The 16,862-nt window shown below is 39.1% G+C and overlaps 1 protein-coding gene across 1 annotated transcript; it reads left to right on the forward strand.

Moving 5' to 3' along the window:
- Positions 1–486: 486 nt before the first annotated feature.
- On the forward strand, positions 487–16,376 carry LOC116289461 (uncharacterized). The gene is made up of 19 exons (XM_089031087.1): positions 487–524; positions 1,656–1,722; positions 2,154–2,607; positions 2,843–2,964; positions 3,344–3,807; positions 4,030–4,207; positions 4,964–5,086; positions 5,842–5,976; positions 6,463–6,519; positions 6,831–7,262; positions 7,895–7,918; positions 8,069–8,273; positions 8,698–8,891; positions 9,211–9,323; positions 9,805–9,863; positions 9,992–10,138; positions 10,470–10,630; positions 11,006–11,271; positions 11,458–16,376. Exons 1-19 carry the CDS (start codon positions 498–500, stop codon positions 14,776–14,778), a joined length of 6,549 nt encoding a protein of 2,182 aa, XP_088887213.1. The 5' UTR covers positions 487–497; the 3' UTR covers positions 14,779–16,376.
- Positions 16,377–16,862: the final 486 nt, after the last annotated feature.

A 16,862-nucleotide genomic window follows, 5' to 3' on the forward strand; every position in this document is an offset into this window, starting at 1 on the left:
ACAATCGCTTTAGTCAACTCTTTTAAGTAAGCTAAGGGCACTAAGTAATAAAAAACATATATTATAAAATGGAAAACAATCAATAATGAAGTAGTTTTTATGTAAGGCTTTGGGTAAGAGTATTTTAAAAGTCTTTTTATTAACTTGCATCGGTGAAATTGAATTTGGTTGGGTTTTACTATAGAAGTGTAAGTTGTTCGTTTATCGACCAATGACACTAAAAACTATAATAACGTGTTAAAATGAAAAAAACCCTATATATTTATACAATTTGCAAGTAATTCGTAAAATTAAATAACCCCTTTGACAAAAACATTATTCTACTTTGCATGAATCAGGCTACGAGAAAGAGGAATTGTTTTGGAAAAAATCAAAAACTAACTTGTGGCTGAACAGGTCGAGAGATCATGAAAGCTCCTTTACTATAAACAAGTTTGAAAGTCTTTGTTCAAAAAATTAATTTACATTTAAGGGCTTTGTCGCGCCGATCCGTGTGGATGGAGTGTGTCAGAATGAAGTTCAAGGTAAGAATTATCAAGTGTATTCTATATTCATACGGTTTTAAACAATTCGAATGCGGAGATTTTGAAAAAAACCATTGACCATGAATTCAAAGTTGTTTTGGATGACTTTACCCCTTCGTAATCCTTAATGACATTCAAAAGATATGAGGTAACCTTTTTTCATTAATATATTGGAGGAAAATAAGGTCGAAAGTTTAATTTAACTATCGTTGAATTCGTCTTTTGTGTTTTCTAGATATTACTTATATTTCTGCTTTGTTTTCTTGTCAAATTTCACTGTTTCTGTATGAAAAAAACGTTTTAGACGTTGCAATTGAATCGAACGACAACATATATATTAAATTTTAGTACAAAAAAAAGCAACAATCTAACACGAAATTGAAATTCAAAGTTAGTAAAGCTATGTTAAAAACAAATAAATAGAAAATATCAAAAAGAATAAAATGATTTGTTTCGAAAAATGCTATATAAAATTTTGAAGCTATTACTGGTAGGCCTGAGGCCAACAAAGGTTTGGATGTCAGATCAATAATAAATATCTTTCATTACTTGGCATAAAAATAAATACATCTCAAAACGCAACCAAAGAAACCGAGAAACTAATAGAAAGATATCGGATACTATGGACTTGATTTTTGTTCAAATAAAAAAAAAACACTAGACGCTGGGTTACAATTGGCAATTTCTAAATAGACATTTATCCCCCTATGTCTTGGCACTGGTAAAAAAATTATATTCAACTTGAGGTCAGCATTTAAAAATGACGGCATCTCGATCCATCTTGTTAGGTCTTTCCCTCGAATCAAGGGTTTTCCTCAGAATCCGGCTCCAGTTTTCCTTCCTCCACAAAGCCTAAATTGTAATCCAATACTGCAATCCAAGTCTGCTGTGTGCTTACTTATAGATTAGCCCAAAGGTTGTTTCAGGTTATCGATAAAATGAGTAGGTTTTTGATGAGCCTGCGTTGCCTGGTCAGCGGTGGGTAAGCAAATACATTAAAAATAACCTGAATTCCAATATTGCCCACAAATTGCATAGGGGTTAGGGCCCTCCCGCTAGAAAGTAATTGACAGCTCCTTGACTGTTAAATACCATAACCTAATATTCATCTATTTTTTAAATGAAATTAAGACCTTAGATATGAAGCTGCTGTTGTTGGTTGGTGTGATCATGGCAAGCATCATTCATGAAAGTGAAGGTATATCTCACTGGATATTACTTAAATCTAAATAACAATTTATCTTTGTACCCTCGTCTACCTGCCATAATAAGACACAGGGTTCCCACACCTGCATTTAAATCTATTTCATTGCTCTTTGAAAACTCTTTTCCATTCCCATAAATTTATTAATATATTGAAGGTGCAACCAGCTTAGGCAGCTGCAAATTGAAAGACTCAGAAAAAGCCTTGAACGGGAATTGAACCCGTGACCTGGCGATTCTGGTGCTATGTTCTAACCACTGAGCTACCAAGTCTCATATGAGACTTCAGACACATTAGGCGGGTTTTTCGGCCCGATGGGATTACTCGATTCCAGTCTCCCTAGCACGATACCAGGCTCCCTAGCTCGTTCAGTGCTTTACTGTTTTGTTACATGTTGCGTCTATTGTGCCATCTAACTTTTCCAGGTCAACAGTGCAAGAGACCAATCGACATCGTGTTCGCATTGGACGCCTCAGGAAGCATGACAACACGTGACTTCCTCAAAGAAAAGCGCTTCATTCAACACTTGAGTAGAAAGTTCATCATATCACACCGTGGAACTCATGCCGGCGTTATAGTATACAGCACGCGTGCTTCCATTGCTATCACCCTCAAAAAGCATAGGAAATGGAATCAATTTGCACGAGCCGTAGGGCGTATTCCTTTTGAACGAGGAGACACTCGCATTGACCTTGCTCTCAGGAAAGCTCAAGTTATATTTAGAAAATCACGTGGCGGTCGAAGTGGAGTACCCAAGATTCTAATCGTGCTTACGGATGGTCAGCAGTCGCAAGTAAACGGAGAGGTACCCCAACTTGACAAAAGAGTTTTACCTTTGAGAAAGCAGGGAGTTAAAGTGTTTGCTATTGGTATTGGAAGGTAAGTTAGGCAGCAAATATGGCTTATTGGATGGTTTGTCTATATTGTAGATTGTAGATAGATATAAATGGATGGTTGGATGGATGGATGGATGGATGGATGGATGGATGGATGGATGGATGGATGGATGGATGGATGGATGGATGGATGGATAAGTAAATGGATGAGATGTATGGATAGGAAAGGATGTTTTTTCCAGTGCTTCTACTCTTAGCAAGCTTTCTTTTTTTCCTAGGTATGTAAGCACACGACAATTGAGGTTATTGGTAGAGAAACCTTCTCATTTACTTACTGCAAGATCGTTTGACACACTACGAAGACATATTTACAGCATCATATCAAGACTATGCACTAGTGGTAAGTACCAAAATATATAATTGTCATGCGGTACCCATACCCTAACCTTGCCCTCGCTCTTCCAACTTTATAATCAAAATGAAAAAGCCTCTGGGCTGATCAAAGTCAGGGCACAGCTTACTCTCAGATCGAACCCTGATACAACTTTTGGGCTGATCAAACTCAGGGCAAGCCTAAATCACAATTTGAACCCTGAAACAACTTCTGTTTTGCACGAGTGCACTACCGCTATTACTTTTGATTCTCTTCAGTCATCCTATTGCTGTAATTGGTTCAATGGATGTCATCACAACCGTACTATGACCGTATCATTTGTCGATAATTTTCCCACTTAGATGTAAACTTGGATGTCTAACGTTTGTACTCCTCTTTCTCAAAGCTATCCCACCAGTATATGGTTTCTACCCACTGAACGCCAGATACCGTGGACAAGAAGTCAGTGAAAACAAAGGGCCAACAGCACGATTCAGCCGGGTTTCACGTTCATGGGGTCCTCAGGGACAACACGGTGGGGCACTTTTCCTACGCGGACGACGATACAGTTTTATCGAGATTCCGAACCGCGCCCGTGGGAAACTCGATACAAGAACGTCAACCTCAATCTTCCTTTGGGTGCATTTCTCACAAAGTCCAGGGCCTATTGTGAATTACAGACGTAACGGTGTGGGAGTTGGTTTGTTTTATTATGGAAGAAGGACTATATCGGCTAACTTTATTGGTCGGATGGGATACTTCAGGCGTAGACTGTTTTATAGAGGTGTGTCTTCTAGAGGGTGGCATTACGTTGGTTTGACCTACGATCATAGAACTGGATATGCAGGATTGTGGATTGACGGTAGACAGGTGAGCATACATGCTTATAAGACCGAGAGAGAGAAGAAAATAAAGGAAGGAAGGAAGGAAGGAAGGAAGGAAGGAGTAAAAAAAAATAAATAAAAACAAAGGGAAGAAGGAAGGAGGGAAGAGGGAAGAAAGATTGAATTCCTCGTAATATTTGTCTCGCTATATATTCAATACAAATATTTCTCAGTCACATTTAACAAAAACAATTTATCTGGTTTCCAGGTAAAGAGAAGATCAATTGGCCGAGTCCTCTTAGCGACCCAGTACCCTATTCGGCTCGGTTCTGTGTCTTACTTAAGGAGGCACTTCCAAGGAAGAGTCACGTGCTTACAGATCTACAATGCCGCCTTAAGAAGCAACCAGATAAAGGCGATACGAAACAGATGTAATTCCCCAAGAGGTAAGCAATCATAACTAACACAAATCACTCATTCCTTTCGATTATGGTTAAGTTGTTAATAAAAATGATCTTTTGGTTGTTCTAAATCTCCCTGACCTCCAGCTGCCTTACTTGTTTAGCTTACAAGACAGTGCGCTCCTTTTTAAATGTTCCTTATAGGACGTTTGTATGATGACGTCATTGGCCTCTACTACCAGACTCCCTTGCACGCTTTCTTTTGTTCAGTTAATTAGCGCCAATTGTCTTACTATTCTCATGAAGGAATACAGATTTAAATAAGAAAGAAAATTCGCGAAGCATTGTTGTAGAGGGAGTCAAATGACGCTATGATGCAAACGTCCTATTTCTTGTTCCTTGTTGTTTATTTCATATAAGTATACTGTTTAAGAGTGCAAATCAATGCGATGTTGCTTTAATTTCTTTTTATCTTCTCAAAAATCAGAAAATTTGAACAAATCAGTCGAAGAACCAGCTTTGTTATTATAATCAAAAGGAAGGCTTTTAATTCACTTCCAAAAACGAATTTGAATTTCAACTGAAATCATTTATTAGTAAAGGGGATATGAGAAAACTAAGAGAAATAAGCCCTTCCACTCCCTCTCTCCACCTCCAACACCGGCATGCTATAAAGGAATTATATTATTATGGAATAAAGTGTCTTGACTTGAAAAAAGATGTTTATGTTGTGTCAAAATTTGACACACTTTATAGCAATATTTGAATTTTTTATTATTTTTTTCATTATTTTATTTTTAGAAGCTATTGACCCATGTCAAAACCGACCTTGTAATAACGGAGGAAGTTGTATAAAAACCCCTAACAAGCCTGGAGGGTTCCGATGTCGGTGTATTGGAGGCTACAATGGACGATTCTGCCAAAGTAAGCAAGACTGCACGGTCACAGAACCGCCTTTCACCGGGATATGCGCAGGGTTTTGATTAAGGGTTGGTGATCGGAGAAACCTCCGGTAACAGGGCAAAATACTCCTACTACCACTAATGGCTTAGTAATACTCCCATTTCGAGTTCTCCTTTGCTCAGTCTTAGCCTCAATTGTGTACAAATGTATTTTTTTTCTTTTATTAACGTCCATTGTATAGTAAGGAATATACGTACTAAGGAACAATACAAGTTGATTAAAATGCCACAGGTTTAGGTTGAATAGCTGAATATTATAACACACAACCGAGACTAAGGCTGAGCAAAAGAGAATTCGAAACTGGAGTATTCATACACCGTTCTCATAATGGCTGAAAAGTGCACAAAAACGAGGCCACCCAGTCATCTTGCAAGGCTGAGCAAGGCTGCTCATTCAAAATAAAGGTGGATAGCGCGAATTCAGGTCAAAACAAAAAGTCAATTTCTCTACTTTTCTTTACTTTCCTTCTATGAACGCATTTCATGTGCTTTTATTTCTTCTATTGTAAACTAATGACTTGTCAGCCATTATGAGAACGGTGTATAATGAAAATGCTCATTTGGTCCCCAGGACTCTACGGCAATTTATGACTTTCTCTTACTATTTCAAACGTATATGAAAATCCTGTCACCCAATGATATCTATTTATTTTTTATATATTATAATATTTAGATATTGATGCATTTTACTTTATAAAGACAATTTCTTACCTTCAGACACGGTAGGACGACCAACCATGAGACCAACGAGAAGACCAGGAGGACGACCGACCAGACGACCAGGAGGACGACCGACCAGACGACCGACCAGGGGACCACCTGGACCTTCTGGCCAAAGCACTGTTCCATCAGGTATTATATTCCTAATATATCAAGACAATGAAATGTGAGAAATAATAGTAATGAGAAGACATATGAATATAGATACAACTAAAACAAAGAATCTTTTTCTCAAAAGAATGATACGTTGTCTGAAATGGGAAAACATTGCGACCGAGTGGATTTGGTCTATAGACCTCTTCATCTTGGGCGTAATGTTTTCCGAACACGTGCTATTCCCTAGAGTATCATTTCTTTGTTTAACTGTTGCGCATGAGAAGATACATGAATATGGATACAACTCAAACAAAGATATTATTCTCAATAAAATAACACCTGATCTGGAATGGTAAAACATTACACCCAAAGTAGAGGTAAATGTAGAAGCATTGTAAACATCGATACGCCTTACACATGGAAGATTCCAGTGCCAACGTTCATCGTCTTGGATAAACATTTTTAATCTCGCAAGGCTATATAGCATATTTATTATTGTTTATTATTACTTTCATCTTTTAGGATCGACTCGGCCAACAAGGAAACCAGAATCTCCAGGAACACCGATACCAAAAACAGGTCTGTAGGACCCCCTACTAAAAATGTAACTTCTTTAACTTGTGCGTAATGTTTTCCCATTTCATTCCACATTCATTCCCTAGAGTATCATTTCTTTGTTTAACGGTCGCACATGACAAGACACATGAATATATATATATATGTGTGTGTACAACTCAAACAAAGAATCTTATTTTCAAGAGAATGACACGTGGTCTGAAATGGGAAAAACGTTATGTCCAAGATAAAGATTTCTGGTTTTTTTTTAAAGAATAAAAAGCATTAATTTAATGGGATATGAAATAAATACAAATTTCTTAAATTTCCTGTAGATCCGTTTAGGATGGAGGTAGTCGAATATATCAATGTTTTTCGTCGTATCCATGGCGTCGGCCCTGTCATTCTCTCGGACGACATTACCAACGAAGCCCAGAAATGGGCCCTTTACATTAGTAGCCTAGGGACAGGCAAAACAGACACAAACTCTCCTTACGGCAGAACCATATGTTTACGACATGGAAAACGGGAAACCATAGCAAAAGAATGCGTCGACGAATGGTACAACACGGTCAAGGACTACGACTGGCAAGATAATTCAATTAGTACCAAGAGTATGAACTTTGTACAGATGATATGGAAGTCAAGTCTACGTGTCGGAGTGGGTGTGGTCCGTGGTGGGCGTGGTCGGTTTTATGTTGTGGTGTATTATGATGAACCAGGAAATAAAGCTGACCAAATGGAAGACAATGTTCCTGGATTCACTGGTATGAAAACGAAAATTTAATCTGAGAATAGAACAAGCTTTGATACTCTTTATTTAGCAATCAATCATTGAGCCCGAAGGTCGAATAAGCTATTGACTCATAGACCATGAGGAGGAGAGGACCAATTGTTTTAGTCAAATCCAACTAGTCGGTCAAACATATAGATGCAAACAAGTTTTGAATTAAGGTTACATTTAATGTTTTGGTTTTCAAAGCAGGCACTTTTCGCTACTAGTAGGATATAACTTATAGCCTGGTAGTAGCTCATCCAAACAGAACGCAGCATTAATTGATGATAGACAACTAGTTGAATTTGACTAAAACTAATTACTCTTACGCGTTTGCAATTACTGTTTCTTTTCTATCGCGCTCTCTTAACACAGTAAAGACTGAATTTCGTATAACAGTGAAACTGAGTGGCACGCGGAACCCTCGCGTCAAGCAATTGACTACATCCTTTCAACCAATCAGAGCGCGAGAAATCACTACTCAGCCAATTAGAATGCTTGAACAATGCAGCTGAACGGTCAAGGCACGGCACCGCACGTTTATGAATTTTTCAGTCATATGAAACTGCCCTGTTAATGTGCATGATAAGCGAAGCTATAACTTTGTTTTAATTTGATTTTCAGATGTGTATCTCATGGTTTATGGAGGTAGGAATAATATTTTAAAAAAATACCAATGAAAGTGATATAAATACCAGCAATAAAGTTGTAGTGCCCTCTTATCGCCCTTCTTATTAATTGCATTCAAATTTGCACGTATTCTTGTCATTCGCTAATTTCCCAAAATATTATTTAAAGCGACATGCGACAAAGGTTTTGTCGAATACCAAGGAAAATGTTATAAATATCACACGGATAAAGTCACGTGGGAGGAGGCAGTGAGTAGGAGTACGTCAGATAACGCTACTCTGTTGTCGCTACACGATCCACTTGAAGTAGACTTTATTGGGAACCTGCCCGTCAAGGATCGAGATGAAACGATCTGGATTGGATTGAACAACAGGTAAATGCAATAACAGTAGACGTGTTTTGCCTTAATAAATCAGTGAGAGCGGGTGATGGCAAAGCTAATCAGATCAAAAATTTAAATGTTCCTTTGTTTTAATGTTATATAGATTGAACAGTAATGAGTAAATCATAGATAGTCCTAATGTTTTCAAATCTGATCAGGAGGATGTCGCTTGACATCGAGTCTAACTGATCCACCGTAATTATGCATTCTTTGTAAATGTTTCACAATTTTGAAGGCTTGTAACTCTCGTTCTTTTTAACAAAACACGTTCATATTTCTCATTAATATTGAGATGCTTTATCGGATGAGAAAAGTCTTTTGCTTAATTAATTAAAATTCAAAACTCGCCCCAGTCTCTTGCTTGTTTCTAAAGTGCCCAATAGAGGTTCGACCTTACAATAAACTGTTTTTTTAGAATAAAGGAAAGCAGCTACATGAATACAGACGGATCGGGTATTGAATATGTTGACTGGGAGGCTAACGAGCCTGATAGTGGCAAAGAACGGTGTGTAGCTGTAAGTGTACGACAAACTTTCTATCGGTATGGAACCATGTCAGATCGAAGATGTACTGAAAAACATCAGTTTGTGTCTAGAAAGCCATTAGAAGGTAAGTTTCAAACTTAGTCTTGGTAATATCAATATATTGGGGATGAATTACCAAAAGATAGAAATAGAAAAGGTAGAAAAACGGGATGGGCGGATGGATAGATGGATGAATGGTTGAATATGAGTTGGATGGATGGATGAATGTAGGGATTGGTAGATAGCCGATGGATGAATGGATGGATAAAAGATGGTTGCATGGATGAGTGAGAGAGATGAAAAATAAACTGAGATGGGATGTGATTGGGTGTGTAATAATGGATGACTAGAAAGCATGCATACACGTTACAAAATACTAACCTTTACCGGTCTTGTTTTTATAGGAATAGTGACGTATCGAGTGACCATAGATGTGTTATCCTTGGTTTGGGTCGATGATCTTGTTATGCCTGGAACACTTGCATTTCTGCAGCTGAAAACCAAATTTGAAGATGCGGTAAGCCCATGAATGTTCTAGGGTTTTGCTCCCTCCGCTTCCATCGTATGCTGATAATCAGTTTTATTCGGCTGACTAATAGCATATGATGGGGACACGAACGAGTGAAAAACGTCTGCGCATGCTCTGAATCCGTATGCAAATTAGTCAAAACATAGGTAAATTTGACTTTCAAACATGCTTGATAAATTGGACTTCACAGAATGCCAAAACTTAGTGTCCATGCTTGAAACTTAAGGCTAATTTTTTCATATTGTGTTTGTTGATACAGTATCTTGGTCTGACAAAAGTACTCTCGAACTTTTTTGTATACTTGGAGAAAACAAACATTTATTCTCTCACTCAAACTCTTCAAAATTTTTAGAAAACGTGCTAAGATGCACGTATGCGCAAACGTTTTTCTCTAGTGTCTATGATGGGCAGGGGCTTTGACAGTACACAGACCCAAGTACATTTTTCAAACTCATTGTTTTATTTTTAGATTCTTGAAATGTACAAAGGAGAAACGAACCTTGCTTCAGCCATGATTGAGCGGTTCAGGTGGGTCTTTTAATTGTGATTTATTTTCCAAACTTATAGGCACGGGTGAAACAAAACCTTTGCGCATGCGCGGAAGAACTGTACAGGCTTTTTAACGTGTGAAAAAAATATTACGTTATTTTTACTAGCCCTAAAATGCCTTCATCTTCTAAAAACAAAACGGGAACGACTAAGAAACCAACCCAACGTCCGACGTCAAGTATTCCGACAACATCATCATCAAACCAAGCCACACCCACCATTGAAGGATCAGGAAAACCCACAAGGCCAAGCTCGTGAGTCACGCAATACATTCTTAAATTTAACGCATTCTAAACAATGTTGCTTTTAAGTGATTTAAAAAAAAACCATCAGAGCAAGTTTTAAAAACATTGTCGTTTAATTTGAAATTAAATCCTTTCGTGGATGAAACAAAGAAATCTTCTATCAGTTGTATACAATTATTGTTAGTTATACTTGATGAAGATCCGCATCCCACCCCGCCCCCCCCCCCCCCCCCCCCACCCACCCCTCTCCCGAAAAACTAAAGAAAACCCAAGTAATTCCTTCTATCCTAAGCAATATCGAAAAGCCTCTAAACTTGACACTTGTCTTGACACTTTCTAGGGATTATAAAGTTACGGCTTCAATCATACTCAAGTTCACTCAAGGAGCAAAGCCTGACCCTACAATACCATTCCAAGAAGCTTTAAAGAAAAACAAGGGTAAACTGCCTGCCCCTGTAAACGAGCAAGCAGTTATTACAAAAATAAGAATCTTGACGCCAGGTAAGTGTCTCGTATAAAAGTTTACAAATAGAGCGGATTTCGAGTGAGAAAAGACACGGCAAATTCGTAGACGCACTAGCAAACCGTATCTTACCGTAGCCATAACTATGTGTCCTGGTCCACTTCTATCTCTTCTGTGTAGCTTTAATTAGCTTTAAATACCCGTAAAAAGGAGCACTAATAGTAAGAGGGAGTAGAGGGCGCACTTTTGAGCGCATTAAACCACTCCCCGCGTGATCGTAAAAAGTAAATCAAATTACCTTTATCTTTTTTATTACTTTCTTGCATTTTTAACTGAAAGGGCAGATGTCTAGTATTGAACTACAACATGCTAGTTTTAACTATATTTAAAAAATAATCCGTATTTTTTTCCAGGTGAAGGCCCAGCAAATGTAGGCTCTTGCAATCCATACTGTGCATACCAGTGCATGTCAAGCTGCAATCCAATGTGCTGTTCATCGAAAATTGCAACCAATGCAGTAAACCCCATGATGTCCAATTTGATTCTACAGCGACAAATGTCATTAATGCAAAGAAGGAATGGTTTCAGTCCGAAAATGGGTATAAATCAACGACCATGTGTGCCTTCACCAATGAATCCTTGCCTTCGCAATGGAATGCAGAGCATGCCTTTTAATCAGGTAATGAAAAATCTCACCTTTTGCATGGGAACTTTATGGATGTCCTGAAAGTTGTTTCGTGCTTTAAAGAGGTTGACAGGAAGAAGAATGGCTGGAAATATTAAGGGGAAATAATTGCAGTGACTTTTTTTAAATTTTTTTTTAAATTTTTATTTTTTTATTTTTTTATTATTTTTATATAATTAGGGACAGATGCAAAAGCAGATGCCATTGCAGAGACCGTTTTTCCCTAATCAGAATGTCATGCAAAAAATATCCAGTGGTAAAGGATGTGTACCTAGGGCTGGCGTACCATGTCACCCAAGGCAAAGACCATACGGAATGCCAAATCCTATGATGCAAAGACCAATGGGACCATACCCATTGCAAAAGCATATGATGCAAAGACCAATGGGGCCATACCCTGTGCCAAATCCCATGATGCAAAGACCAATAGGGCCATACCCAATGCAAAATCCCATGATGCAAAGACCAATGGGGCCATACGGAATGCCAAATCCTATGATGCAAAGACCAATGAGGCCATACCCTGTGCCAAATCCCATGATGCAAAGACCAATGGGGCCATACCCAATGCAAAATCCCATGATGCAAAGACCAATGGGGCCATACGGAATGCCAAATCCTATGATGCAAAGACCAATGGGGCTATACCCATTGCAAAAGCCTATGATGCAAAGACCAATGAGGCCATACCCATTGCAAAAGCCTATGATGCAAAGACCAATGAGGCCATACGGAATGCCAAATTCTATGATGCAAAGACCAATGGGGCCATACCCTGTACCAAATCCCATGATGAAAAGACCAGTGGGGCTCTACCCATTGCAAAAGCCTATGATGCAAAGACCAATGGGGACATACCCTGTGCCAAATCCAATGATGCAACGAGCAATGGGACAGCCCTGCGCACCAAGTGCAAGCATGCCTTGCCCTCCAATGCCTCAAATGCAAATGAGTCCCTTTGTGCAAAGCAATCCTTATCTTCAAGGACTTCAAATGTGGCGACAAAAGCAACTAATGCAAAGACAAGCAAAACATAAAAAAGCTTCAAAGAAGAAATCATTCCCTAGGCGAGCCATGTTCCCATTTTCTCCTCAAGTAGGCTATGCACCTCGACCTGCATCTATGTATCCTCCTAATAGACCAATGAATTATCAAGATCTAGCGGCCAATCAGATTTCGCGTCTTATGGGTCCATTTACACCGTATGGTCCACTGCGCTCACCATATATGCCCCAATTTCCCTTCTCGTTTCCTAGACATCAGATGACACGTTCCTTTGACAAAGGAAAGGTACAAAAAGCTAAAAAACCATTACACCTACTTGGTGCTCCCTTACCTGCAATTTATAACATTGTATATCCACCACAACTGCAGTTCCCTTTCCCAATGACTCCACGTTGTATTCCAACTCCTTCTAAGCCTTGTACAAAACGTGGGAAATCACGTTCAGTACTTCCACCTTCTTCCAAGCGAACAAATATGCGACAGAATCCATATCGAACAGCAATGGGAAGTATGCCTCAGTTTGGACCTTACCCTTTTGGTTCACAATATCCACAAGCTTCAATGCAAAACTCTTTTATGCCTCAGCAACAGCCTATCGTAGTCCAAGCCGCTGATTTACCTAACCTTCTCAATAAAGTGGATAATCCGATTCAACAATCGGCTATCTTGGCACTGCTTCAGCCACGACCTATGCAGTATCCTTTCCCACAACAATTTGGTGGCACAAAGAAAGGAAAAGCAGGAAAACAAGAAAAAGGAAAAGGAAAGAAAGGAAAAGGAAAGAAAAAAGGAAAGGGTAAGAAAAGCAAGAATATCGAGATGACTGGTCCTCCTTTGCCAACAATTCACATCGTTGGTTACCCTCTTCAACCCCCACTTGGTTATCAACCAATGAATATGCAAAGACCGATGCAAGTGCCAATGCAACGTCCAATGCCTATGCCAATTCAAAGACCAATGCCTATGCCAATGCAACGACCAATGCCTATGCCAATGCAACGACCAATGCCCATGCCAATGCAACGACCAATGCCTATGCCAATGCAACGACCAATGCCCATGCCAATGCAACGACCAATGCCCATGCCAATGCAACGACCAATGCCTATGCCAATGCAACGACCAATGCCTATGCCAATGCAAAGACCAATGCCTATGCCAATGCAACGACCAATGCCTATGCCGATGCAAAGACCAATGCCTATGCCAATGCAACGACCAATGCCTATGCCGATGCAAAGACCAATGCCTATGCCAATGCAAAGACCAATGCCTATGCCGATGCAAAGACCAATGCCTATGCCAATGCAACGACCAATGCCTATGCCAATGCAAAGACCAATGCCTATGCCAATGCAACGGCCAATGCCTATGCCAATGCAAAGACCAATGCCTATGCCAATGCAAAGACCAATGCAGAGGCCAATGCCTATGCCTATGCAAGGGCCAATGCCATTTCAATTTCCTCTGCCTTGTGTTCCTTCTGCTACAAAACGATGCCCACCAAAAGTTAATTCCAAAAAGAAAAAGACCCAAAAGAGGCCAAAGATGGTTCATCTTTTAGGTGCTCCAATCCCTGGCCCTCCGCCAATGACGTATATACTGCCACCACCACCACCACCCCCAATGATGCCTATGAGGGGTCAGCCGTGTATTCCAAGACCTCTTGCACCCTGTCCTCCTCTTGGAAGAGGACATCCCATGCCTATGTCGATGCGGCCACCTTTTCCTATGCCTATGCCAAGACAAATGCCTATGTCAATGGGAATGCCTTGGCAACAACCCTTGCCCATGACAAAGCATCAACCAATGTCTAAGAAAAAGCATAAAACAAATAAAAAATCAAAGAAAGGGCCTGTTTCAAGAAGACCATCTTTCCCATATTCGGGACAAATGCAAAACGCAATGGCACCATTGCACGGAAATCCTTGCGTACCGACCCTATTTAACAACTGCCCTCCGGTTGGCAAACCTATCATGATTCCACCAAGTCCATTTATGCCTATGCAATATGGGCATCCATTTGCTGGACTACGCCCAATAACTCCAAAACCAGCCTCTCCAATAGTGGTGCGATTACCAAATATCGTTCTGAATTATCCAGTTAACCAAGGGTCGCATAAAAAACGTGTAACTCACAAAGCAAAGACCAAAATACCAAACCAAAACCGTCATCCTGGCAGCATGCCTTATGGAATGGCTATGCCAATGCAATATCCATTGCCAATGGGAATGCAACAACCAATGGGAATGCAACGACAAATGGGAATGCAATATCCAATGCCGATGAGAATGCAACAACCAATGGGAATGAACTTCCCACGACCAGCAAATCCCTTTTCTCCATACATCAACCCTAAAAGCTGTGCGTTACCATGCATCAAGCCCCAAGGTCTCTTCTGCCCAAGTTACTGCCCGAAATCCTGCTGTGGTCGTGGGAAAGGACAACTACGAGGAAAAAAGAGGAACAGAATCCCAAACACGAAAACCCTCTAGGACTTATCTAAGTATTTAACTGCATAATCATGATAATAATAATAACAATAATAATAATAATAATAATAATGATGATAATAAATACGAAAAAGCTATGCTCTGATCATGCTTCTCGCGGAACACGCGCAGAATAGTCTTCAAGATGGAATAGCCTTTGTTTGACGTCAATCAAGGCGTTTCTATGACAATCCACAAGCAAAGCAAAGGTCATTGAAGGCACTTTGCTTGAGGTCCACCAAAACCCTATACTGTCGCGATAACAATTTATACGATTTCGCGCGTGTGACACGATGGAAACCTTCGATGCATCCGTATAATATTAATTTAATTACGCAAAGGGAATTTTTATGATTAAATATATACATATAACTTTCTAAGGAAAACAATTCTTCAAAATCATGTTTTTATTTGTACTTAAACGTGGCTTTATTAAAGAAAGTTATAAAATAATTGGGATACTACGCGCGCTAGGATTGGTCGAAAACCATGTTTGATGAGAGTATCAAAACACGCTATCGTCATTTTTAATCTATCGCGCGCGCTCATTGGTCAGTTTGAATAAGACGGCACGTAGGGAGAATTTACTTAGACTTTGCTTTTTTTCGATCTTTTCGCGCGTTTGTTATTTTATAAAACAAATCAAAAACAGTTTTCTGTGTTTGATACTCTGATCAAAACACTTGGGATGTTGGGAGAACACTCGAGAAGCTGGAAACCACTCCGCTACGCGTCGTGGTTTCCTACGCTCCTCTCGTGTTCTCCCAACATCCCGCGTGTTTTGATCAGAGTATCAAACACGGAAAACTGTTTTTGATCTGTTAACTAAAGTTTAGCGTATATCAGACAATTCATAGATAATAGTCTTGGATGCTCAGTACGGATAAAAAGATCACTCGACGTCGACATAATGAATAAAAAGCCTACTAATAACTTGCAAGCATAATACTTCTAAAAGATGTATGAAAGAATTTGTAATTTATAACTAGCTGCACATGATATATCGCCCAACATTTTGTTAAAGTAACTATAACGCTTAACTAAATATCTTCAGTATTAATTCTAAATAAAGGGAATAGTTGAATGGTAAAAATGAGTCATGAGTTGAGTGATGCATCTTGAAGATATTAAGGTTGGTACTTCCAATATGCTAATGAGTGTGATGTCACTATAGGAATTTGAGTTTATTTGTCATCATTTGTAAATTGAAACACTTATTATTATGAGAAAACATAATGAAGTTTTATAAAGGATATTTTACTGCCCCAGAAAGGTTTTGTAAATTTAGGCATGCCTATAATGAACTCATTAACATATAGGAAGTATAAACCTTGATATCCGGCTTCAAGATGAACACTCAAATTATGATTTTTTTTACCACTCAACTATTCACTTCATGTATAATCAATACTGAAAATATCGAGTTAGGTAGTATGAGCACTTTAAGCCTTAAATCCACAAAATCTATATTATAGCTGTATTTAATTACCAACAACAATGTAATGCTATCTTTTTCCTATTGATGTCATACATACGTGTACGTATTAATCAGCTCGAATGTTAGCGATTTTCTTTCATAATAAAAGGCCAACTAAACTGCTGTGATGTTTTCTAAGTCTGCAATAATTTGATATCAAACGAATATTCCACTAGATAAAGAAGTTTTTAAGATAGAGGGGAAGAGAAAAATGCGTCATGTAATTATAAAGCACATTGCTGTCTTTACGTCCACACAACACTTGAGCCCCTAAATACACATAGCCATGGATAAGGTAGTCTTCCTCGCATCCGTTTTTAGTGTCGGTCGTCGCGCAACGCTCCCTAAAAACCGATGCGAGGGAGACTATGGATAAGGCGCCAATTTACTAAATATAATACCTTTCAATCCCCCCACCTGCATGGACCTTATCGCAAAGACTTCTCCTAAGCTATATGCACACAATTGCCCATTGTCCTATATGGAGTCAGTTAATAATATGCTCTAATTTGAAGAAAGCTTTGTGTGAACCAAGTACTAATGTTAAAAGACAGAAGGATGCAGAGAAAGCATGAGAAATATCGAGTTTAAGGTCACCTAGAATCCAACA

The sequence above is a fragment of the Actinia tenebrosa genome, unplaced genomic scaffold (genome assembly GCF_029948245.1).
Source record: "Actinia tenebrosa isolate PJP-AT-01 unplaced genomic scaffold, QUT_ActTen_1.0 PGA_scaffold16__25_contigs__length_10494907, whole genome shotgun sequence".
Lineage (NCBI taxonomy): Eukaryota > Metazoa > Cnidaria > Anthozoa > Actiniaria > Actiniidae > Actinia > Actinia tenebrosa.

Coding starts and splice junctions, on each gene's coding strand:
- LOC116289461 (XM_089031087.1), top strand. CDS start 498: ATGGAGTGTGTCAGAATGAAGTTCAAG. Junction 2,608..2,842: donor TTTGCTATTGGTATTGGAAG/GTAAGTTAGGCA, acceptor TTTTTTTCCTAG/GTATGTAAGCACACGACAAT. Junction 6,520..6,830: donor AACACCGATACCAAAAACAG/GTCTGTAGGACC, acceptor AATTTCCTGTAG/ATCCGTTTAGGATGGAGGTA.